The 25,005-nt window shown below is 44.8% G+C and overlaps 1 protein-coding gene across 2 annotated transcripts; it reads right to left on the reverse strand.

The window, feature by feature from the left end:
• Positions 1-4,442: 4,442 nt before the first annotated feature.
• Positions 4,443-24,445, reverse strand: LOC132891388 (protein lifeguard 3). 2 transcript variants are annotated; one of them, XM_060928898.1, is made up of 12 exons: positions 24,380-24,445; positions 17,575-17,819; positions 16,178-16,248; positions 15,991-16,055; positions 15,858-15,911; positions 15,706-15,756; positions 15,377-15,416; positions 15,183-15,220; positions 14,825-14,912; positions 14,304-14,399; positions 6,120-6,173; positions 4,443-5,845 (listed from the first exon to the last, which is right to left on the reverse strand). In XM_060928898.1, the coding sequence occupies exons 2-12, from the start codon at positions 17,798-17,800 to the stop codon at positions 5,693-5,695; spliced, it is 936 nt and encodes a 311-aa protein (XP_060784881.1). In that variant the 5' UTR covers positions 17,801-17,819; positions 24,380-24,445; the 3' UTR covers positions 4,443-5,692. The 2 variants fall into 2 exon arrangements, with proteins under 2 accessions (XP_060784881.1, XP_060784882.1); XM_060928899.1 differs by lacking the exon at positions 24,380-24,445 and adding an exon at positions 23,924-24,005.
• Positions 24,446-25,005: the final 560 nt, after the last annotated feature.

Here is a 25,005-nt window from a genome sequence, read left to right on the forward strand (position 1 = left end):
ACTCCACACAGAAAGGCCCTCGCCGGCCACGGGGCTCGAACCCGGACCTTCTTGTTGTGAGGCGACGGCGCTAACCACTACACCACCGTGCCGCCCCGTTTTTTTAGATGCTTGCCTAATTTTTAAGATATTACATGGGCTTGCATCTCCCCCATTGAGTGAATTTGTGAAGCAGATGGATGGTAGTGGCAGGGTAACTAGGGCAACCACCCGAGGAGACTGTATGATACAACGCAGATATAGTAAACTTGGGCGTATAGTCTTCTCAGTAAGGGCCTCTAACTACTGGAATAGACTTCCTTGTGAGGTAAGGGAAAGTTCAAATTATACAACTTTTAAAACCAGACTTAAGAGATGGATCAAAATGAACCAGTCTTGTAACCATGAATAGCCCTCAGGTCACACATCACTCTTATACAAAATTACTCATTCTTGTGCTGGGTGCTTGTGTTGTTGTTGTTGTTGTTGTTTTATGTTGCTGTATTGACCTGCCAAGGGACTACAGATGAAAATTAGCTAATTTGCTAACTCTGGCGCATTTACATTTTTAATTCAGATAGAGATGTTGATTAATGTGCATTGTCCCTTTTAAATAAGCAAAAAAAAAAAAAATATATATATATATGTATATATATATATATATAAGTAAACTGAGAATTTTTAAAGAAATGTAAAAGAACACAAATGGAAAAATCAGAGAAGAGAGAGAATATCTAAAAAGAAGTGAATGAAGAGGCGGCACGGTGGTGTAGTGGTTAGCGCTGTCGCCTCACAGCAAGAAGGTCCGGGTTCGAGCCCCGGGGCCGGCGAGGGCCTTTCTGTGCGGAGTTTGCATGTTCTCCCCGTGTCTGCGTGGGTTTCCTCCGGGTGCTCCGGTTTCCCCCACAGTCCAAAGACATGCAGGTTAGGTTAACTGGTGACTCTAAATTGAGCGTAGGTGTGAATGTGAGTGTGAATGGTTGTCTGTGTCTATGTGTCAGCCCTGTGATGACCTGGCGACTTGTCCAGGGTGTACCCCGCCTTTCGCCCGTAGTCAGCTGGGATAGGCTCCAGCTCGCCTGCGACCCTGTAGAACAGGATAAAGCGGCTACAGATAATGAGATGAGATGAGAGAAGTGAATGAAGAGAAGAGAAAGATGAACAGAAGAAAAAGGGAAATAATACTGCAAGCAGCGATTAAGGGGTCCAAGCACTTCAGGCTTCAGAAAGAGCAGCAGTCACGCGGATCGTCGCTGTTCGTGCCCGAGGAGATCGACGGATGTGTTACTGAGATATCGCATCCCTTCCTGTACGGTGACTTGGACATCAAATTTGTTTCCGTCTCACAAAAAATTCAAGAAATGAGTTTTATTTTACAATGCTGTGATCCACATTTGGTGCTGATTGGACATTTGTCGGAGACGTGAAACTCGGTTTATATTAAATTCCAGAATGAGTAACTTTGTTTGTCAAATTGAAAATTATTTACATCAGGAAAACTCCGCCCCTTCCAGGGAATCGTTATGGGATGTTGAGCAGGTCAATTTAAACAAAACCCATTGGACTCCTACGAAAAAAAGGAATTTGTTCATCTATACGACTTGGTCTGAATGCGTCACTGTTAGTGAACTACACCCTCACTTCCTGTTTAGTGATTTGGACAAACTGTCCTGTCCATCATTTCCAGAAAGCTGACTGTCTCCCGATGCTGTGATTCAGCTCTGGTGAGGGCTGGACAAAATCTGTAGAAGAAGAAGGAGAAAAAATAAAAAATGCTGGAAAATCCAAGATGGCTGAAGAGCGTCCTGGTGTCCGTTGAGCTCTGATTGAGCCAAAGAATCGGAGGAACCGAGGAGTGATGTTTCTCTGACGTGGTGTTCATCTCAGTGTCAATGTACAGGTGACATGTCCAGCTTTGGCCTGTAGGTGGCGCTGCAGTGCTCAAGTGGGGACACTACAGCTGCTGAGACTCTTCTGGGCCATGGGGAAGTTTACAAAACACACACACACACACACACACACACACACACACACACACACACACACACACACACACCCAATCAGGTGCCTGGCCCTGAAAACAATATAGTGAAGGAAAGAAACATTAAAAGAATATTGAAATCTAAGAGAGGAAAGAGAATATTTAAAATAATATAATGGAGGAAATAAAGAATGAAACGGTGAGAGGAATCGTCTGTACTCAAGAGGTGGAATGAAGGAAAAAAGAAGAGAAATAAAAGGAAAATGGTGACATGGATGAAGAACGAGTGAAGGTGAAAGTGTAGAAGGCAGAGGGAGAGAGACAGAGATAAAAAGACAGGGAGGGATAAAGAGAGGGAAACAGGGAAGGATAAAGAGAGATAGAGAGACAGAGGGCGGGATAAAGAGAGGTTGAGAGAGGGACAGAGATAGAGAGACAGAGAGGGAGGGATAAAGAGATTGAGAGAGAGGGAGATAAATAGAGACAGGGAGGGATAAAGAGAGATTGATAGGGAGAGAAAGAGAGGGCGGGATAAAGAGAGATAGACAGAGAGACAGATAGAGAGAGGGAGGGATAAAGAGAGATTGAGAAAGAGAGGGAGGGATAAAGAGAGATAGATAGAGAGACAGATAGAGAGAGGGAGGGATAAAGAGATATTGAGAGAAAGAGGGAGGGATAAAGAGAGAGATAAAAAGAGGGAGGGATAAAGAGAGGTTGAGAGAGAGAGAGAGAGGGAGGGATAAAGAGATTGAGAAAGAGGGAGGGATAAAGAGAGATAGAGAGACAGAGAGAGGGATGGATAAAGAGATATTGAGAAAGAGAGGGAGGGATAAAGAGAGATAGACAGAGAGACAGATAGAGAGAGGGAGGGATAAAGAGAGATAGATAGAGAGAAAGAGAGGGAGGGATAGAGATTGAGAGAGAGACAGAGAGGGAGATAGAGAGGGAGGGATAAAGAGAGATTGAGAGAAAGAGAGGGAGGGATAAAGAGATATTGAGAGATAGAGAGGGAGGGATAAAGAGAGATTGAGAGAGAGAAAGAGAGGGAGGAATAAAGAGGGATAGAGAGAGGGAGGGATAAAGAGGGATAGAGAGAGGGAGGGATAGAGAGAGAGAAAGAGAGGGAGGGATAGAGAGAGGAGGGATAAAGAGGGATAGAGAGAGGGAGGGATAGAGAGAGAGAAAGAGAGGGAGGGATAAAGAGGGATAGACAGAGGGAGGGATAGAGAGAGAGAAAGAGAGGGAGGGATAAAGAGGGATAGAGAGAGGGAGGGATAAAGAGGGATAGAGAGAGGGAGGGATAAAGAGGGATAGAGAGAGGGAGGGATAAAGAGAGATAGAGAGAGAGGGAGGGATAAAGAGAGATTGAGAGAGAGAGGGAGGGATAAAGAGAGAGGGATAACTTCTAATATCTGTTTCTACCTCCTCAGCCACTCTGTGCGATCCTCACTTGATTTGTGTAATAAACGCACAAAACCACTGCAGACTTTATTCCTCTTTCTTCCTCTGCAGCTGCTCTGAGTTTAACAGCAGCCTCTCACAGCTCTGCCGGCCCTCGGCTCTGCCGGCCCTCAGCTCTGCCGGCCCTCGCGTTACTTCTCTCTGTTATCAGTGTGTGTTAGTGTTTCTCATTTTAGAATGTATGTGGTTTTGTATTTTTGTAAACCCCCCCCCAATAATAATGTCTGTGAAGCTGATTGGTGGAAAACACTCGAGAATCCCAGTGGAGCTGCACTGCAGAGGCGTCCTGCAAACGGCAATCAACTCCAAACTAAACTCCACTGAGAGAGAGAGAGAGAGAGTCTGTAGTGAACTTCTCTCCTCCAGGTTCACACTGAGCTTCACTCAGACGGTAATGAGATCGTCCTCTCGGGACTGAAGGCCTGATCTCATCTGTTCTGTGGGGATCAGGTGACTGATGAGCCCGTTCCACAACTCAGCCACTATTACTTACACACACGCTGTAAGGACTGCTGCTGTTCTAGTCAACTCCTCAGACAGGGTGGCAGTGATGAAGTTACTCTTCCACCCAGAAGGGGATTATTTTCCAATAACAGCGCCCCCTAGTCATTTATTTGTTTTTTGCTGCAGGCACAATTACAATCTGTTATTAAATACAGCATGGCGTCACACATTTCACTCGTTTATATTTCCCTCTAACGTCCCTGTCCTCACTGATGCTGTAGCAGCTCGAACCGTCACTGCTCACCAGCGTCTCTTTATTCTCTCTTCCTGGAGACGCCAGAACACGTCCAGAGCGCTGACACTGGAGACTCCTTCCATCAGCATCACAGAGGTGACCGAGTCCTCACATGTCATCAACACCTTTTTAATCTGTTTATTATCACTGGAGTGGAGCGTCGATCTGTTCCTATAGGAACGATGAGGTCAACTTGAGTCATCTCATGACCAATCAGAATCCAGAAATCAACAGCGGAGTGATGTAATGAACGAACACACACAGATTAACCAAACAGAACCATTTTCAAACATCGCTTTAGTTTTATGTTAGCAAAATAGAATAAACACAAACAAGCAGAGAACATTAAGACTCTGATTGAGTAAAAGTGTGTGTGTGTGTGTTAATATCAGTGTGAAAAATGTGCAACCTGATGTACTAGCAGGCTCTGTGGTGGATAGCAGGCTCCCTGTTCTCATTTTATTTACATTATATTTGCATAAATGAATATTTAATTTGTGACGTTTCACCCTAAGAGAGTCCATCAGAAGGACAGAGACTGTGTGTGTGTGTGTGTTAACACACCTGAGGGGCAGGTATTAAGATAAAAGTTTGAAGATAAAATTCAACGATGTAACACACTACAGCAGCAAGTATAACACTAACTCTTTTCTTTTCTTTATATTTGATTGAGAAAGTTTGTCTTATGCATAGTTCATGTGGAGACGGAATCACCTTCGTGAATTCACGAGGACTTCCTGTCCTATAGGTGGTGCTATAACGACCTTATAACCATCCCAGGAGCTGCTGGAGATGAGGAAGGAGAAGAGAACTCAGACTCAGTAAGCCGTCGAGGACTAACGAGGACGCCAAGTTTACTTCAGTTCATTATTTCTTTAGCTAGTGAACCCTTGTACTGCATTGGACACACCTCTTTCGTTTTGCCCAATCACAGGCTTTGTGGCGCAGCGTGCTCAGTCAGTAAGCAACGCTCCACACAGATAACGAACAGAAAGAGTGTGTGTGGAAACGGACTGAGTCTCATCTCCGCAGGAAGGAGCGATTACAACGACAAGTGTGAAATTATTACAGCGTTTAAACAGCGACTGTGGAAATGTGTTTAAATTTCACTCGCGCTCACACCTTCGTCACACGCACGCGCGTTTATTTTACATTCACGCTATTATTTCAGTGTGTCTCATCGCCTTTAATCACCAATACACCCACGTTTATCTTTCTTTTTCTCTTTTCGGAGTGTGTGTGAGATCTGAGACAAAATCTCTTTCAAAGATTAGTGTGTGCGTGTGTGTTATGATTTACATGTCGATTCTCAACTTCCTGTAGTGCTGGTTACCTGAGTGTGTGTACACACACTTCATGTGCTTGATCTGAGCAGTGTTAGGTCAGAGGTCTGGTGTGTTTATAATAAATCACATTCACACAAATATTATAATCGTGTAAAGTGCACAAGCAGATGTGTGAGTTTGATATGGCGTCTCATACACACACACACACACACACTCAACAAACAGAGAAAGTGTGTGTGTGTGTGTTCAGTCAGAGCTGCTGCCGCCGATGATCTGCAACAGGAAGAGGAAGATCTGTACGATGTCAGTGTAGAGGGACAGGGCTCCGAACACATACTCCTCCGGACTCAGGCTATGAGCTCGGTTCCCCAGGAGCAGCTGAGTGTCGTACGCCAGGAACTACACACACACACACACACACACACACACACACACACACAGAGTGATGATGTCAGCTCAACGTTCACATTAAATGTTCGTTTTCATGACTGATGGTTATATATTTGTCGTTAATCATTAACACAGTGTACAGTTTTTACTCTCGTGTTCACACTGCCTGCGTTTCAAATCACGTCCCAACATCTGTTTCAGTCAGAGCTGTTTCTGACACACTGAGAATGCAGTACTAACGGTGTAACACACACACAGTGAGAGTGACTGAGCGTGAACTCACCAGAGTGTAAACGATGGCCCCGAGAGCAGCGTACAGCATGTGCAGCCAGCGAATCTACACACAGTGGAGAGGAAACACTTCTTACACACACAGGAAATCAGTTTATTACTGCACAATTCAGGAGTGTTTCATTTAGCACTAAACACACACACACACACACACACAATCACTGATTATAATCTGTACACATTTACTCTCTCTCTCTCTCTCTCTCTCTCAGTTTACTGACCATCACCTGCTGTACACAGAGGGTGTGTGTGAGATTGTGTGGATGTGTGTTATTATGAGTGTTACAGTACGTGTATTTCTTACAGTGAGTGCATGTTACAGTCAGTGTGTATCTTACAGTGTGTTATTGTGTATGTTACAGTATGTGTTAATGAGTTATAGTGTGTAACAGTGGGTAACAGTGTGTGTTACGTATGTGTTAATGAGTTATAGTGTGTAACAGTGGGTAACAGTGTGTGTTACACTGTGTGTTACACTTAATATGTGTGTTACAGTGTGTTACAGTGTGTGTGTTACACTCTGTGTATGTTACACTGTGTATGTGTTACAGTGAGTTACAGTGTGTTAGTGTGTGTTACAATGTGTTACAGTGTGTTACAGAGTATGTTTGTTACAGTATGTGTGTATGTTACAGAGCATGTGTGTTACAATGTGTTACAAAGTCCGTGTGTCACAGAGTATATGTGTGTGTTAGAGTATATGTTACAGTGTGTGTGTGTGTGTGTGTGTGTGTTACAATCTAGGTGTATGTTACAGTATGTTATTGTGTTATAGTATGTGTTACAGTGAGTTACCACTTGTTACAGAGTATCTGAGTTACAGTGCGTGTGACACTGTGTATATGTTACAGTAAGTTCAGTGTGTGTGTTAGTGTGTGTGTTACAGTGTGTGTGTTAGAGTATATGTGTGTTACAGTGTGTTACAATGTGTTACAGACAGTGTGTGTCACAGAGTGTGTGTGTGTTAGAGTGTGTGTGTTACAATGTGTTACAGAATATGTGAGTTATAGTGTGTGTGTTACAGTGTCTGTTACAGTGTGTTACAGAGCATTTGTGTTAGTGTGTGTTAGAGTATGTGTGTTTCAGTGTGTAGATTAGATTAGATTAGATTAGATTAGATTAGATTAGATTAGATTAGATTAGATTAGATTAGATAAAACTTTATTGATCCCTTTGGGAGGGTTCCCTCAGGGAAATTAAGATTCCAGCATCATCATTACAGATAAACAGAGAAAAGAAATAGAGAAAAACTTCTAGATAAATTAAAATAAATTAAGTATTTACATATACAAATATAAAAAGAACAAGATATGGGGAAGAGAGGAAGGGGGAAAGGGGGGAGAAGTGGGGTTAGGGTAAGTGTGTGTGTGTGTGTGTGTGTGTGTGTGTGTAGGGGGGGGAAGCAGGAAAGATATTGCACTTTATATTGCACATTGTCCGGTATTGCTGATTGTCAGGCTAGGCTACTGCTCCTTCCCGTCCTCTGTCCTCCTGTTACCCCTCCTCACCCCCAGAGAGGAGTTGTACAGTCTGATGGCGTGAGGGACAAAGGAGTTTTTGAGTCTGTTAGTCCTGCACTTGGGAAGGAGCATTCTGTCACTGAACAGGCTCCTCTGGTTGCTGATGACAGTGTGCAGAGGGTGACTGGCATCGTCCATGATGTTCAGTAGTTTGTCCATAGACCTCTTCTCTGCCACCGTCACCAGAGAGTCCAGCTTCATGCCGACCACAGAGCCGGCCCGCCTGATCAGTTTGTCCAGCCTGGATGTGTGCTTCTTGGATGTGCTGCCCCCCCAGCACACCACAGTGTAAAACAGGACACTGGCGACCACAGACTGATAGAACATCCACAGGAGTTTCCTGCAGATGTTAAAGGACCACAGCCTCCTAAGGAAGTATAGCCTGCTCTGTCCCTTCCTGTACAGGTGGTTGGTGTTGCAAGTCCAGTCCAGCTTGCTGTCCAGCCACAGCCCAAGGTACTTGTAGGAATCCACAGCCTCCACCTCGACTCCCTTGATCAGAACTGGTTGTGACCTTGGTCTGGACCTCCCAAAGTCAATGACCAGCTCCTTGGTCTTCGAGGTGTTGAGCTGCAGATGGTTCCTGTTGCACCACACAGCAAAGTCCCTCACCAGGCTCCTATACTCCTCCTCTCTGTCATCACTGATACACCCAATGATGGCTGTGTCATCAGCAAACCTCTGAATGTGACACAGCTCCGAGTTGTAGCAGAAGTCTGCGGTGTACAGGGTGAAGAGAAGAGGGGCAGCACTGTGCCCTGGGGTGCTCCAGTGCTGCTAATTACAGTGTCAGACGTGATGTCCTTCAACCTGACGTACTGCGGCCTGTCAGTGAGGTAGCTGGAGATCCAGGTGACCAGGCAGGGGTCCACTCGCATCCTGTTCAGTTTGTCCTGAAGCAGTAGGGGCTGGATGGCGTTGAAGGCACTTGAGAAGTCCAAGAAGAGGATCCTCACTGTGCCATTTCCCTTATCCAGATGCGAGTGGGCTCGGTGTAGCAGGTAGAAGATGGCGTCTTCCACACCAACACCTGCCCGGTACGCAAACTGCAGACAGTCCTGGGCATGTTGTACCTGGGGTCTGAGGAGGCTGAGAAAGAGCCTCTCCAACGTTTTCATCAGATGTGAAGTGAGTGCCACCGGTCAGAAGTCATTCAGCTCGCTGGGCCGATTCTTTTTGGGAACTGGAACGATACATGATGTCTTCCAGAGGGTGAGCACTCTCCCCAGCTGCAGGCTGAGGTTGAAGATGTGTTGGAGTGGTTCACCCAGTTCAGCAGCGCAGGTCTTCAGTAGTCATGGACACACCTTGTCCGGGCCTGCTGCTTTCCTGGGGTGAAGCTTCCTCAGCTGACCTCTGACCTGGTCTGCAGTAATGCATAGAGGAGTCTGTGTTGAGGTGGGGGAGGAGGGGGCTGCTGTGATGACTGGGGGGAGGTGTGTTGAGGGGAGAAGGAGAGATGGCCGCAGTGAGGGAGAGGGTGGGGGGGACGTGGGCTGGTTGAACTGATTGAAGAAGTCATTCAACTCATTCACCCTCTCCACTGTCCCCTCAACGACTCTGGTCTTTGTATTGTGGCCTGTGATGGTTTTCACACCTTCCCAGACCTCCCTCGTGCTGTTCTCCTTCAGCTTCTGCTCCACCTTTCTCCTGTAGCTGTCCTTAGCTTCCCTCACACAGTGTTTTACCTCCTGCTGTGCTGCTTTCATCGCATCCTTGTCCCTGCTCCTGAAGGCGGCCTTCTTCCTGTTGAGGACAGCTTTGACTTCCTGTGTTACCTATGGCTTGTTATTAGGGTAACACCGTACAGTCTTAGCCCATGTTTACATTAAACCGTATCAGCGGATCATCAGATTAACGTTTTTAAAATGATTAGTGTGCACACAGCAACACCAATACACGATTTGCGTGCACACAGCAATACCAATACACGGATACGCTCGGCTCCGCAGGCATCCTGCGCTCCAAATCACTCCGCCCTGAACAGCGAGTGCCCTCTGGAGGGTGCGCACTCCGGCTCTGCGCAGCTCACAGAGCATGCGAGTGAAGTGAACAAGCAGTGATTCGGGACTGAGCCGCTGTGTGTGTGATCCCAGCGCATATCACTTACCACTTGCAAGTGGAAGGATGGCAAGCCTAAAGACAATCATAACTACACAATGGGCAGTATTTGCATCAGTATTTGCAGTATTTTCATACTTTTATACTCTTTAATGAAAGGTGATACAAGGCGGAAGTCCGCGCCGTTTTTCAGCAGTCGCGTCACATGACCAACGCCAGCGAATCAGGAAGGTGGATGTCACAGTGACGTTGTCCAATGAGACGCCAGCTAGAGCTCAGCACAGCGTATCCGCGTATTCTGAATGTTTACACAGCACCGGAGCTGACACGATCTGGATTGAATACGTGGACGCTGGCGGATTCCCGTTTCCCGGCGTTTCCAGGCGGTTTAATGTAAACGGACAGTGCATCCGCGAAGAAAATGAGACAGATACGGTCTAATGTAAATGTAGCCTTAGCAGGGGAGACCACGTCTGCACAGAAGCTGAGGTAATCCGTCAGACAGTGTGTCAGCCCCTCTATGTCCTCGCAGTGTGGGCTAAGCAGCACATCCCAGTCTGTGATGTCATAACAGTCTCTGAGGGCATCTTCCATTTCAGGGGACCACCTCCTGATGGAGCTAGTTGTTGCAGGCTGCCTTTGAACCAGGGGGGTGTACTTCGGCTGTAGATGAACCAGGTTGTGGTCAGACTTTCCCAGTGGGGGGAGGGGTGTGGCTCTGTATGCATCCCTCACATTAGCATACAGCAAGTCAATTGTCCTGTTGTTCCTTGTTGGACAGTCCACAGCCTGGTAAAAAGCAGGCAAAGTAGAGTTCAAAGTAGCGTGATTAAAGTCCCCAGAAATGATGATAAATGCCTCAGGGTGCTGTGTCTGCAGCCTTGCTGTGACAGAGTGAATCCTCTCACATGCAGCGGCTGTGTCTGCCCTCGGAGGGATGTAAACACAGATGGTGATCACGTGACTGAACTCCCTCAGCAGAAAATATGGCCGCAGGCTAACGGCTAGCAGCTCCAAGTCCGGGCAACATAAAACTGTCTTTACGGAGATATGTCTCGGGTTACACCAGCGGTTGTTAACATAAATGATGAGTCCCCCACCTTTGCTTTTCCCGCATGTGTTAGTGTCTCTGTCGGTTCTCACAGCAGTGAATCCCTGCAGGTCCATGTTAGCATCCGGTACAAGGTGTGTTAGCCATGTCTCCGTAAAGATAAATAAGCTGCTCTCCTGGTAAATCCGCTGGTTGTTCAGTGCGGATAGCTCGTCGACTTTATTCGGCAGCGAGTTCACATTCCCCATGATAACGGAGGGAATGGATGGTTTGTAGCGCTGCCGGTTGTCTGCTAGCCTAGCCTTTAGCTTAGCTCCAGCTTTGCAGCCCCTGGGTTTCCTCCTCAGCTCGGCTGGGATGGGGTGTCGTATCCCGGCTCGTCTCATTGTTTTCAGGGCCAGCAGCTTCTCTCTCAAATAAGCGAGAAAACTGGGTCCTGGTTGCGTGTTAAAGTTAAATATATCCATGTTATATCGTTAAACACACTATGTCTTCGTAAGAAGAGCAAAAAAGTAAAAAAAATGTGGAAAAAAAGAGGTTTAAAGAGCTAAAAACTACAGAGCTACTAGAGAGGCAGCCGTCTCAAACAGTGCCCATACATACAGTACTTAGTGTATGTTAGTGTGTGTGTGTTTGTGAGTGTTAGAGTATGTGTGTCACAGTGTGTTACACTGTTAGTGTGTTACACTGTGTGTGTTACAGTGTTACAGTGTGTTACAGAGTATGTTTGTTATAGTGTGTGTATGTTACAGAGCATGTGTGTTACAGTGTGTTGCCGTGTGTGTTACACTCAATGTGTATGTTACAGTATGTTATTGTGTATGGTATAGTATGTGTTACATGTGTTATAGTATGTGTTACAGTGCGTTACAGCTTGTTACAGAGTCTCTGAGTTACAGTGTGTGTGACACTGCGTATATGTTACAGTAAGTTCAGTGTGTGTGTTAGTGTGTGTGTGTGTGTGTGTGTGTTACAGTGTGTTACAATGTGTTACAGACTCTGTGTGTCACAGAGTATGTGTGTGTGTTAGAGTATGTGTGTTACAGTGCGCATGTGTTACAGTGTGTGTTAGTGTGTTACACTGTGAATGTGTTATGGTGTGTGTGTTACAGTGTGTTACAGTGTCTGTTACAGCATGTTACAGAGCATTTGTGTCAGTGTGTGTGTGTTAGAGTATGTGTGTTTCAGTGTGTGTGTGTGTGTGTGTGTTACAGTGTGTTACAGTGTCTGTTACACTGTGTTACAGGGCATTTGTGTTACAGTGTGTGTGTTACACAATATGTGTGTAACAGTGTGTGTGTTACAGTGGATGTTACAGCATTACAGAACATTTGTGTTACAGTGTGTGTGTTAGAGTATGTGTGTTTCAGTGTGTGTGTGTTACAGAGTATGTGAGTTACAGTGTGTGTTACACCCTATGTGTATGTTACAGTGTGTGTTATTCTGTATATTATAGTATGTGTTAGCGTGTGTTACACTGTGTGTTTTACAGTGAGTTACAATCTGAGTTACACTCTATGTGTATGTTACAGTGTGTTACATTGTGTGTTACACTGTGCATGTGTTATAGTGAGTTACAATGTGTATGTTATAATGTATGTGTGTTACAGTGCGTGTGAGGGTTACAGTGTGTGTTACACTGTGCATGTGTTACAGTGTGTTACAATGTGTTAGTGTGTGTTACAGTGTGTTACAGTATACGAGTTACAGTGTATGTTACACTGTTTATGTGTTACAGTGAGTTACAGTGCATGTGTGTTACAGTGTGCATGTTATAATGTATGCGTGTTACACTGTGTATGTGTTACAGTGTGTTACAGTATACGAGTTATAGTGTATGTTACACTGCGTATGTGTTACAGTGAGTTACAGTGCATGTGTGTTACAGTGTGCATGTTACAATGTATGCATGTTACACTGTGCATGTGTTACAGTGTGTTAGTGTGTGTGTTACAGTGTGTTACAGTATACGAGTTACAGTGCATGTTACACTGTGTATGTGTTACAGTGAGTTACAGTGCATGTGTGTTACAGTGTGTATGTTATAATGTATGCGTGTTACACTGTGCATGTGTTACAGTGTGTTAGTGTGTGTTACAGTGTGTTACAGTATATGAGTTACAGTGTATGTTACACTGTGTATGTGTTACAGTGAGTTACAGTGCATGCGTGTTACAGTGTGCATGTTATAATGTATGCATGTTACACTGTGCATGTGTTACAGTGTGTTAGTGTGTGTGTTACAGTGTGTTACAGTATATGAGTTACAGTGCATGTTACACTGTGTATGTGTTACAGTGAGTTACAGTGCATGCGTGTTACAGTGTGCATGTTATAATGTATGCGTGTTACACTGTGCATGTGTTACAGTGTGTTAGTGTGTGTGTTACAGTGTGTTACACTATATGAGTTACAGTGCATGTTACACTGTATGTGTTACAGTGAGTTACAGTGCATGCGTGTTACAGTGTGCATGTTATAATGCATGCGTGTTACACTGTGCATGTGTTACAGTGTGTTACAGTGAGTTACAGTGCATGTTACACTGTGCATGTGTTACAGTGTGTTAGTGTGTGTGTTACAGTGTGTTACAGTATATGAGTTACAGTGCATGTTACACTGTGTATGTGTTACAGTGAGTTATAATGTATGCGTGTTACACTGTATATGTGTTACAGCGTCTTAGTGTGTGTTACAGCATATGAGTTACAGTGCATGTTACACTGTGCATGTGTTACAGTGTGCATGTTATAATGTATGCGTGTTACACTGTGCATGTGTTACAGTGTGTTAGTGTGTGTGTTACAGTGTGTTACACTATATGAGTTACAGTGCATGTTACACTGTGTATGTGTTACAGTGAGTTACAGTGCATGCGTGTTACAGTGTGCATGTTATAATGCATGCGCGTTACACTGTGCATGTGTTAGTGTGTTACAGTGAGTTACAGTGCATGTTACACTGTGCATGTGTTACAGTGTGTTAGTGTGTGTGTTACAGTGTGTTACAGTATATGAGTTACAGTGCATGTTACACTGTGTATGTGTTACAGTGAGTTATAATGTATGCGTGTTACACTGTATATGTGTTACAGCGTCTTAGTGTGTGTTACAGCATATGAGTTACAGTGCATGTTACACTGTGCATGTGTTACAGTGTGCATGTTATAATGTATGCGTGTTACACTGTGCATGTGTTACAGTGTGTTAGTGTGTGTGTTACAGTGTGTTACAGAATATGAGTTACAGTGCATGTTACACTGTGTATGTGTTACAGTGAGTTACAGTGCATGTGTGTTACAGTGTGCATGTTATAATGTATGCGTGTTACACTGTGTATGTGTTACAGTGTGTTACAGTGAGTTACAGTGCATGTGCGTTACAGTGTGCATGTTATAATGTATGCGTGTTACACTGTGTATGTGTTACAGTGTACGTGTGTGTTACAGAGTATGTGTGTTACAGTGTGTGTTATTGTGATCGTCTATATTACAGTGTGTGTTACAGTGTATGTGTGTGTGTGTTACGTGGGCGTTAGCACTTACATACTGAAAAGAGAGAACGATGGCTGTAATGATGCCTGTGATAAGAACCACAATGCCCAAAACACAGAACAAACCGGTACAGGAAGTGAAGTCCACCTGTACACACACACACACACACACACACACACACACACACACACACACACACACACACACACACAGAGTTCCTCAGTCAGAAATCAGTTTCACACACTGTGTATCCTGAACACATGCAGCTCTGAGCTCATGGAGGCAGAACGTGATTCCCGTCCATCAGGATCATTAATACTGCGGTAACTCTAACACACACTGGGGCTGAGAGTCTAACTGTTCTATCTTTAAGTGACTGTGGTGAAGTCCGGGGCAGGGTGAGGGGTGACAGTGTGACTCAGGGGTTCTGTGTCGGGACCAGTCCGGGTCGGTTTTACCAGCAGGAAATGAATGTTTTAAGAGGGACAGATGGCCATTGTAAGGCGAGACAACGGTTTCATTCGATAAGGCTGAACAAAGGCGCGTTCTCAGAGCGCGTGTCCCGTCTTTACCTTGGTCTGGAAACTGAAGACCGTGACGACGACACACACCAGCGCCGTTATTCCTACAGCCAAGAACACGGCCTTCGTCTCGTAATAACTGGAATCGTAAAGGAGGGTGAAGTTTTACAGTCTGACAGAATGCATCATAAAGTGTATCATAAAGAACCTGGACCCAGGGTGGAATATTTTAGTTTATATTACAACTAATAAACATCAGTTTATATTAACATTCATGGATTAAAGTGTGAATATTAAATATATACAACCAAATTTATGCGATCAGCTAAGACCTGTATTGTCTCTAGACGCTTATGGGTTCGAGTTTAGCACGGTGCGCTAAACGTGTGTCTGTGTGTGTGTGTGTAACCTTGATATTGTTCCTGCCATGTAGGACATGGCGAGAGTCTGTGGGAGAGAGAAACAGATTTAGTTGTGCACATTTCACCGCCTACACTTGTTTACCAGACAAGAGAAGAACAATGCAGTCATCCATCGCAAAAATATTTTGGCTAAAACACATTCTGACATTCTGCCGTCCTCCAGCCCGAGTTACACACTTACAAAGATGAACAGAAGGACCAGGTTCACAGGAAATCGTCTCCTGGGAAAGAAAAGGAAACACAATTATACACACTTCTGTATATCGCTTTATATCGTTTAACACTTTACTAAGCACAGTATTTAACGATAAAATAAAGTTTTGGCACCCCGTTAGCTGTCAGTCAGATTACAAAACCTGTGTCTCACAGAGAGACAGTCAGCCGTGCTACAATAAATGTGCCAAAACCTTTGCACCTGCCACAGTGTGTGTGTGTGTGTGTGTGAGAGATTTTCAAAACCTTCTGGATTTACTGACAGAGTGTTTGACGCGGAGAAATGGATGATCTCACCTCGCTTTCTCACAGCACACCAACACGAGGTAGGTGACGAAAAACAGGCCGCTGTGGAGAAAAGCACACGATACTGAAACACATCATCATCATCGTCTTCATCATCTTTATGTTTGTGTTTATAATTAACACGGATAAATCCCCAAACTCACAGTGACACCCAGTAAATCACAGGATTCTGGATGACGAAAAGGCGCACTGGATCACTGTGGGAAACAAACACACGTGTGTGAAGAGTGTAACAGTGACGAGTGGCTCTGTAGTCTGTGCATTAACGGCACTCACATGAACGTGAACACGGCTACGATTGAGGTCGTGACGGACAGCTGGGCCGCCAAAATCAGATAAACCTGTAACGACACAGACGAGGCACAGTGTTTCCTCCTGCGTTCACACACACACACACACTGCTTCTGCTCTATTAACCCTTTAATATCCTTCAGGACTTACAGTGTAAAATCAGACGTCTCACCTTTCTGATGAATGCATGGCGGATACTTTTATTTTCCCACAATGCACTGAAGTCGTACATCTCCGGGTCACCTGAGACACAAACAAACAGCGATAAACAGATCCTGTGATGGTCATGAATCGGATCATGGAGAAATTATTTCCTGGAATTGAAGGAATGGAAGGAAAACTTAATGGTGTGTGTGTGTGTGTGTGTAAGAGTGAGAGAGAGAGAGAGAGAGAGAGAGAGAGAGAAAAAGAGGCAGACAGAGGGAGTGAGGGATGGAGAGAAAGAGATGGAGGGAGAGACAGAGAATAGGGAGGGATAGAGAGGGAAACAGAGGGATAGAAAGAGAAACAGGGAGAGAGACAGGGAGGGATAGAGAGAGAGAGAGAGAAAAGGAGGGCTCGAGAGAGAGAAACAGGGAGAAAGACAGGGAGGGATAAAGAGAGAGAGAACAGGGAGGGAGGCAGAGTGAGTGAGAGAGAGACAGAGAGAGAGACACAGAGTGAGAGAGACAGAGTAAGTGAGTGAGAAAGAGTGAGAGAGAGAGACAGAGTGAGAGAGACACAGAGTAAGTGAGGGAGAGACAGAGCGAGAGAGTGAGTGAGAGACAGAATGAGTGAGTGAGTGAGACAGAATGAGTGAGACACAGAGTGAGAGACAGAGTGAGTGAGTGAAAGAGAGAGACAGAGTGAGTGAGAAAGAGTGAGAGAGAGAGAGAGTGAAAGAGACAGAGTAAGTGAGGGAGAGACAGAGCGAGAGAGAGAGTGAGAGAGAGAGTGAGACAGAATGAGTGAGACACAGAGTGAGAGACAGAATGAGTGAGTGAGTGAGTGAGTGAGTGAGTGAGTGAGTGAGTGAGTGAGTGAGTGAGAAAGAGTGAGAGAGAGAGACAGAGTGAAAGAGACACAGAGTAAGTGAGGGAGAGACAGAGCGAGAGAGAGAGTGAGACAGAATGAGTGAGACACAGAGTGAGAGACAGAGTGAGTGAGTGAAAGAGAGAGACAGAGTGAGTGAGTGAGAAAGAGTGAGAGAGAGAGACAGAGTGAAAGACAGAGTAAGTGAGGGAGAGACAGAGCGAGAGAGAGAGTGAGTGAGAGACAGAGTGAGAGAGTGAGTGAGAGAGAGACAGAGTGAGTGAGACACAGAGTGAGAGAGACAGAGTGAGTGAGAAAGAGTGAGAGAGAGAGCGAGAGAGACAGAGTGAGAGAGACAGAGTAAGTGAGGGAGAGACAGAGCGAGAGAGAGAGTGAGAGAGAGAGAGTGAGACAGAGTGAGTGAGACAGAGTGAGAGAGACAGAGTGAGTGAGTGAGACAGAGAGAAAGAGACAGTCAGACAGAGAGAAACACAGAGAGAGAGAGAGACAGACAGAGAGACAGACAGACAGAGAGACAGGTTTGTGTTGTCCCTGTACCTGGGTTGGAGGGAGGTGTTCCTGAGGACATGTATGTGGGAATAACGGGTGCCATTCCCGGTGCTGGTGCTCCTGCCCCGTGCCACACTGGAGTGGGATAAGTGTAGGGTGTGAAAGGATAACTCTCCCCCTGGGGCTGAGCGCTGTAATACTGCTGCTGCTGCTGCTGCTGATGATGATGATGTCGCGACTCTTCATAAGTCGGAGGGAGATCAGACTTAATCATGGTGATGGTGGTGACGGTGCTGTGAAGTTTAAACGTGTGATCAGAGTGAGACTGTGCGTTCCACAGTGGGCCAAAAGTGAAAGGTGTTAGACGTGTAGGTTTATCACACCACTGAAAGAGCACCGGGTCACACAGTTTACAGTAAAGCAGGAGGGGTCATGACCCCACATCAGCTCACCTGATTCACTATCTCACTTTAATAATTAATATTAGAAATATCGAGATATCTGTGGGCTGATATTCTGAAGTGTCACTGTGAGTCACGTTCAGACATTCGAGTCTCTGCCCTCTCCTGACACACTGCACTCGTGCACTTCGGCAGGGGCGTATCACCCGCAGGGGATGCGTACGTTTCACCCCCTCCACTTTTGTTGAAACACAATTTCATCCCCCGCACTTTTGTCAGATTAAAATGACATCATTATGAAAATTATACAGCTACTATAAAATGTGTAACAAGGAAGTAAACTATTGCCATAACGTTAGACAAAAAACAGCCACGCAACGGACTCAAAACAGTTTTTCTCACCCGACCAATCAGCAGTTGCGTGAATATAATAGCCAGTTTGCGTAGCGTGCCGAAAGCGCTCAATAATACAGTATCTGTCTGCAGAGCCGCAGAGCCAACACCAGTTTTACCGCTCCTCATTCACCGTTCCAGGTTTGACGTCGCATGCGGTGCTTACTGTGCCTGGCTCTGCGGCTCTGCACACAGACCCTTCTCAAAGCGCTTGCGATGCCGTCGTTCAAACAGTTGTCCCAGGTGCCATGCCCTAACTTGTCAGGATTTGTTAACAGTGATGTTAAATAGTAGTAGTTACTAGTTGTAAAGTCAGTTGAGGCAAATTTTTTATTACGAGTGTGTGTGTTTGCTAGCCTAGTAAACTAGACCCACCAGCCTAGCGGCCAAAAATATTTTTGCCTACGAGTGGGTCTAGCCTCGCACCATATCAACAACACACCCGGGCATCAAATCGTGCCCGCCAATCACAACGCAAGGTTTTTGTTTGGATTCTTTGGGCAGGCTTTTGCAGGAGTGACGACAAAGCTGCGCGACGCTGGAGAAAGCGCAACAGGAAAGATGGCTACGGCTAGTGAACAGCGCGTGTTTGACTCCGCTTTGGAATCAGTTTTAGAAGAATTAGACTTGGAGTTTTCGTTGAAACATGAGCAGGAAGAGGCTCTCCGCTCATTCCTTTTCAAGAAGGACGTTTTCGCTGTTTTGCCGACCGGCTATGGCAAAAGTCTGATCTACCAGCTGGCTCCGCTCGTAGCCAAAAGGATGGGGCTAGTTTGTGCAGTACGAAGAATTAATAAACAGCTTTGAAACATTACTTTTTGATTGTTTCTTATTTTCCCGTTATTTTAAATTTAAGGGAAATTATTTCATCAAACACCACTAAATAAAAACTCTCAAAAACAGTTTAAGCAAACCCTTGAAAAAAAAAAAAAGAGTTAAGTATGGTTTGGTACAGACTCCAAACTTGTGGGCATTATCTCCAAACTTCTTAATATCTAGAACCTGTTTATTAATTAATACGCATTTTGAAAAATTATTTATTTCAAGGCCTCCCCCACTGCTTTCTGTCGCTCTGACTACGTCACAGTCACTGTTGCGCTGATTGGTCAGAGCGTTGGCCTATACGCACAGAGACAGTTTGAAAGACAGTGGGTTGTTCCTCCCACCCCCGTCGGAAATGTCTACGACCGAGACCAGACTAAATATTCACATTTAGTCTGGCTTGCTAGGCTATGTGTTTGTACCAAGTCTATTTTTCATGCATTATAACTGCTTATCAATTTTTAGAAGAGTTTTTCAATTGAGATTTAAAGGCATTTCAAATCGAATGAATGTTCAATAATTGTTGTACAGTAATGTTATTTGGCCATTAAGTGTTTGGCCGTTAAGTAATGCATGATGCAAACAAGTTTTGTACACGAGTTTGTTAGGACTGGGACTGTTTTGGCCTCTAGAGGCCGCTGTTATTTCCTTTTCTGGTCATGTTTGTTTTGGCCTCTAGAGGTCACCACTGTGTTCTGTGTTTTGTTTTTGTCTTATTGCCTGTTTCCTGCCCCGCCCTGTCCTTAATTAGTGTGTGTATAAATACCCCTCTGTTTGTTCCCTTGTCACGGAGTCTTTTTCCTATGCTATGCTGTTAGTGGGCGGCACGGTGGTGTAGTGGTTAGCGCTGTCGCCTCACAGCAAGAAGGTCCGGGTTCGAGCCCCGGGGCCGGCGAGGGCCTTTCTGTGTGGAGTTTGCATGTTCTCCCCGTGTCCGCGTGGGTTTCCTCCGGGTGCTCCGGTTTCCCCCACAGTCCAAAGACATGCAGGTTAGGTTAACTGGTGACTCTAAATTGACCGTAGGTGTGAATGTGAGTGTGAATGGTTGTCTGTGTCTATGTGTCAGCCCTGTGATGACCTGGCGACTTGTCCAGGGTGTACCCCGCCTTTCGCCCGTAGTCAGCTGGGATAGGCTCCAGCTTGCCTGCGACCCTGTAGAAGGATAAAGCGGCTAGAGATAATGAGATGAATGAGATGAGATGCTGTTAGTGCTAGTTCCCTCTGTCCCATGTACCTTGCCTGTGTCTTTGTATTCTTGTTTTTTGCTTCTTTCTTTTGGACTTTGTGGATTTTGTTTTGACCTTTTGATCTTCTGAGCGTTTGAGTTTTTGCCTCTTCTTTTCTTAGTTGGATTTTGGACTTTGACCCTTTGGATATTTTTGTTTTTTGTACATCTTCTGAGCTTTTGGATTATCCTTTTGTTTTTTCCTTTGGACTGTACATAGTGTAAATAAACTGTTTTTGATACTCTACTTTCGCCTCACGCCTCTGCACTTGAGTCATCCCCCTGGTGGCCTAGTGGGGGTTTGCTGGATTATCATGCCAGCGACCTGGGTTTGAATCCCAGCAAAACCCTAACAGAGTTTGAATAATTAAAGACATTAAAAGCAGGAACTGCCCCGTCTTATTTGAATGCTATACTAAAGAGGTCCTTCCAGGATGCTGCGCTTCTCCAACATGAACTGATTAGCCATGCCTCCTGCTCACACAAAGCGATCCCAGCCCAAACTGTTATGCATGATGGTGTATGATCTATACATTGTGTATGACTTCTTGGGCTATGTGAAGTTTTTGGTTTTGTTGATATCAGTGTATACCAGTGTAGGCAGCAATACTGACATCTCTGTTATAGAACAGTATCCTGTTACCTAGAATTATCACTCAATACTTTTTGCCTTCACTTACTGAATAATTACATAGCCCTGGCAGTAACAACACCAAAACCCAACATGATAGATCTCTGCATGAAATGCAGAACTTGGCTGGAGTCAACTGGATTTATAGGCTTTCTGCTGTCCTCCCTTTCATTTGCATCCATGGACCATGGGGATGAAAAAGTTCCATATCGGTCATTGACACTACATCACAGTGTACACGCCGGGCGTGTATATAGCCATAAACCGATTTCTAGTGATATGGCTTCCCCATTCCAGAACACCCCCGCTTTTGGAAACCTTGATACGCCCCTGCACTTCGGCAACAAAAAACGGACAATAAACAACTCCCAGGCCACCTTCACACCTTCTGAAAGCTCTGTTTGTGTTCCGGCCTTCTGGATTTTCCAGATGAGTTAATGCTCTTTTATGTAGTTTTCGAGTTTGTGATTTGAGACACAGCTCATGACAGCAGCGATGGGGACAGCAGAATGCTGTCAGAGACACTCAGCTCCTCAGTGTGTTTAACGCCGTTGTGTGTGACGGTGCAAAACGGTAAAGCCTGATGGACAGCGACGTTCTGGCTCTGACACAGTGCCTTCTGAACATCACCTTTAAATCTTCTGGAAGTACACACGATACACAGCGAGTGTGTGAATAATAATGACACTGCTTCTGCATGTGCACGCAAAACAATACACCCAGTATAGCCTCATTCCTCTGATTATTATTATTATTATTGTTATTGTTGTAAAGTATTAGAAATGTATTCTGTATCACATATACAGTGCTGAGCGTAAATGAGTGCACCCCCTTTGAAAAGTAACATTTTAAACAATATCTCAATGAACACAAATGATTTCCAAAATGTTGACAAGACAAAGTTTAATATAACATCTGTTTAACTTATAACGGGAAAGTAAGGTTAATAATATAACTTAGATTACACATTTTTCAGTTTTACTCAAATTAGGGTGGTGCAAAAATGAGTACACCCCACAACAAAAACTACTACATCTAGTACTTTGTATGGCCTCCATGATTTTTAATGACGGCACCAAGTCTTCTAGGCATGGAATGAACAAGTTGGCGACATTTTGCAGCATTAATCTTTTTCCATTCTTCAACAACGACCTCTTTTAGTGACTGGATGCTGGATGGAGAGTGATGCTCAACTCGTCTCTTCAGAATTCCCCATAGGTGTTCGATTGGGTTCAGATCAGGAGACGTACTCGGCCACTGAATCACTTTCACCCTGTTCTTCTTCAGAAATCCAACAGTGGCCTTAGATGTGTGTTTAGTCATGTTGGAAAAGTGCACAACGACCAAGGGCACGGAGTGATGGTAGCATCTTCTCTTTCAGTATAGAGCAATACATCTGTGAATTCATGATGCCATCAATGAAATGCAGCTCCCCGACACCAGCAGCACTCATGCAGCCCCACATAAGGACGCTGCCACCACCATGTTTCACTGTAGGCACCAGGCAGTTTTCTTTGTATTCCTCACCTTTGCGACGCCATACAGTTTTGAAGCCATCAGTTCCAAAAACATTTATCTTGGTCTCCCTAGACCAAGTGGGTCTAGGGAGACCCACTTGGAGACTTTAACCCTAGAGTCCCAGTAGTCTTCATCTTTGTCAGCATGGGCCCTGGTGAACTCTAGGCGGGCTTTTTTGTGCCTGGGCTTTAGGAGAGGCTTCTTTCATGGACGGCATCCATGCATGCCGTTCCTCTGCAGTATACGCCGTATTGTGTCACGGGAAATAGTCACCCCAGTTTGGCTTTCTACTTCTTTAGATAACTGCAGTGAACTTGAATGCCAATTTTCTTCAACCCTTCTCATCAGAAGACGCTCCTGTCGAGGTGTTAACTTCCGTGGACGACCTGGACGTCTCTGTGAGATGGTTGCAGTTCCATCTTTCTTAAATTTTTGTACCACTTTTGCTACAGTATTCTGACTGATAAGTAAAGCTTTGCTGATCTTCTTGTAGCCTTCACCTTTGTGGTGGAAAGAAATTATTTTCTTTGGGGAATTCTGAAGAGACAAGTTGAGCATCACTCTCCATCCAGCATCCAGTCACTAAAAGAGGTCGTTGTTGAAGAATGGAAAAAGATTGATGTTGCAAAATGTCGCCAACTTGTTCATTCCATGCCTAGAAGACTTGGTGCTGTCATTAAAAATCATGGAGGCCATAATTTACTACTAGATGTAGTAGTTTTTGTTGTGGGGTGTACTCATTTTTGCACCACCCCAATTTGAGTAAAACTTAAAAATGTGTAATCTAAGTTATATTATTAACCTTACTTTCCCGTTATAAGTTAAACAGATGTTATATTAAACTTTGTCTTGTCAACATTTTGGAAATTGTTTGTGTTCATTGAGATATTGTTTAAAATGTTACTTTTCAAAGGGGGTGCACTCATTTACGCTCAGCACTGTAGATACTTTACTAGCTTTATCATTAATACTATATAAATCAGGTTTGGAACTTTAACACACAAACACTGATATAAAAACAGACAAACAAACAAATATTATTATTGTTATTATATAACAAAGCACTTTAAGATTTTTGACTAAAAAACCCCAACGTTTAAATAAATAAATAAACTTTAAAAAGTAGTTTACATACAATTTAAAAAGTGCTGAACAAGTTAATAATAATAATAATAATAATAATAATAATAATAATAATAATAATAATACAGCACATTTATTTCCTCAAAATAAGTACTCCAAAATTAAATAATAATTTAAATTGTGTATATATATATATATATATATATATATATATATATATATATATATATATATATATATAATGATGTATATATTGTAAATCTCTATTGCAGCATTTTCAATGAACTGAGTTGAAGAGGAGTTGAAAGCGGTTGCCATGGATACCGGGCGCCGCTGTCCCGGGTGTCCGCGGTGAAAGCGGCGCTGTGTTCCTGCACAGGGACCCGACTGACCCTCTGCGCTCCAGCCCCGCGGGGAACGCGCTCAGCACGCCGCCTGTCCGAGTCACGCCGTTATTACTCCGTTATTACAGCTGAGGACCGGGACTGTCCGGAAGTGAAAGGCAGGAAGTGGATGTTGGTGTTTTATAGACAGAGCGGTGCGGAGTGAGCGCGCGAGCGGAGTTTCAACACGGAGCAGTAAAGTGCGCGAGGAGCGCTGAGGGTCACTCACACACTCTCACTCCCTCCACCCCACCCCCACCCCACTCTCACCCCACTCCAGTCCCTCCCCCCCCACTCCCACCCGCTCCCACTCCCTCCCCCCCACTCCCACCCGCTCCCACTCCCACCACCCCACTCCCACCCGCACATCACTAATAAAAAGAGAATATAAACTCACCGCTCTGAGGAGATCTCACTCTCTCTCAGCTCTCTCTCTCTCTCTCTCTCTCTCACACACACACACTCTCTCTCTCACACACACACACACACTCTCTCTCTCTCTCTCGCTCTCTGTTCTGCGCATGCGCATCTCGGAAACAACGGCGTGACAGCATGTCCACCTGTTTGACTGAATAACTCACTCACAAACTTACTCAATCACAAACTCACAAACTAACTCACTAATTTACTAACCCACAAACTCACTAATTTACTAACCCACAAACTCACTAATTTACTAACCCACAAACTCACTAATTTACTAACTCACAAACTCACTCATTATCTCTAGCCGCTTTATCCTTCTACAGGGTCGCAGGCAAGCTGGAGCCTATCCCAGCTGACTACGGGCGAAAGGCGGGGTACACCCTGGACAAGTCGCCAGGTCATCACAGGGCTGACACATAGACACAGACAACCATTCACACTCACATTCACACCTACGGTCAATTTAGAGTCACCAGTTAACCTAACCTGCATGTCTTTGGACTGTGGGGGAAACCGGAGCACCCGGAGGAAACCCACGCGGACACGGGGAGAACATGCAAACTCCACACAGAAAGGCCCTCGCCGGCCACGGGGCTC

This window comes from Neoarius graeffei, chromosome 9 (assembly GCF_027579695.1).
Source record: "Neoarius graeffei isolate fNeoGra1 chromosome 9, fNeoGra1.pri, whole genome shotgun sequence".
In the NCBI taxonomy this organism is placed as follows: Eukaryota; Metazoa; Chordata; class Actinopteri; order Siluriformes; family Ariidae; genus Neoarius; species Neoarius graeffei.

Coding starts and splice junctions, on each gene's coding strand:
- LOC132891388 (XM_060928898.1), bottom strand. CDS start 17,800: ATGATTAAGTCTGATCTCCCTCCGACTTATGAAGAGTCGCGACATCAT. Junction 15,221..15,376: donor TGGTCCTTCTGTTCATCTTT/GTAAGTGTGTAA, acceptor TCTCTCCCACAG/ACTCTCGCCATGTCCTACAT. Junction 14,400..14,824: donor TCTTCAGTTTCCAGACCAAG/GTAAAGACGGGA, acceptor GTGTGTGTACAG/GTGGACTTCACTTCCTGTAC.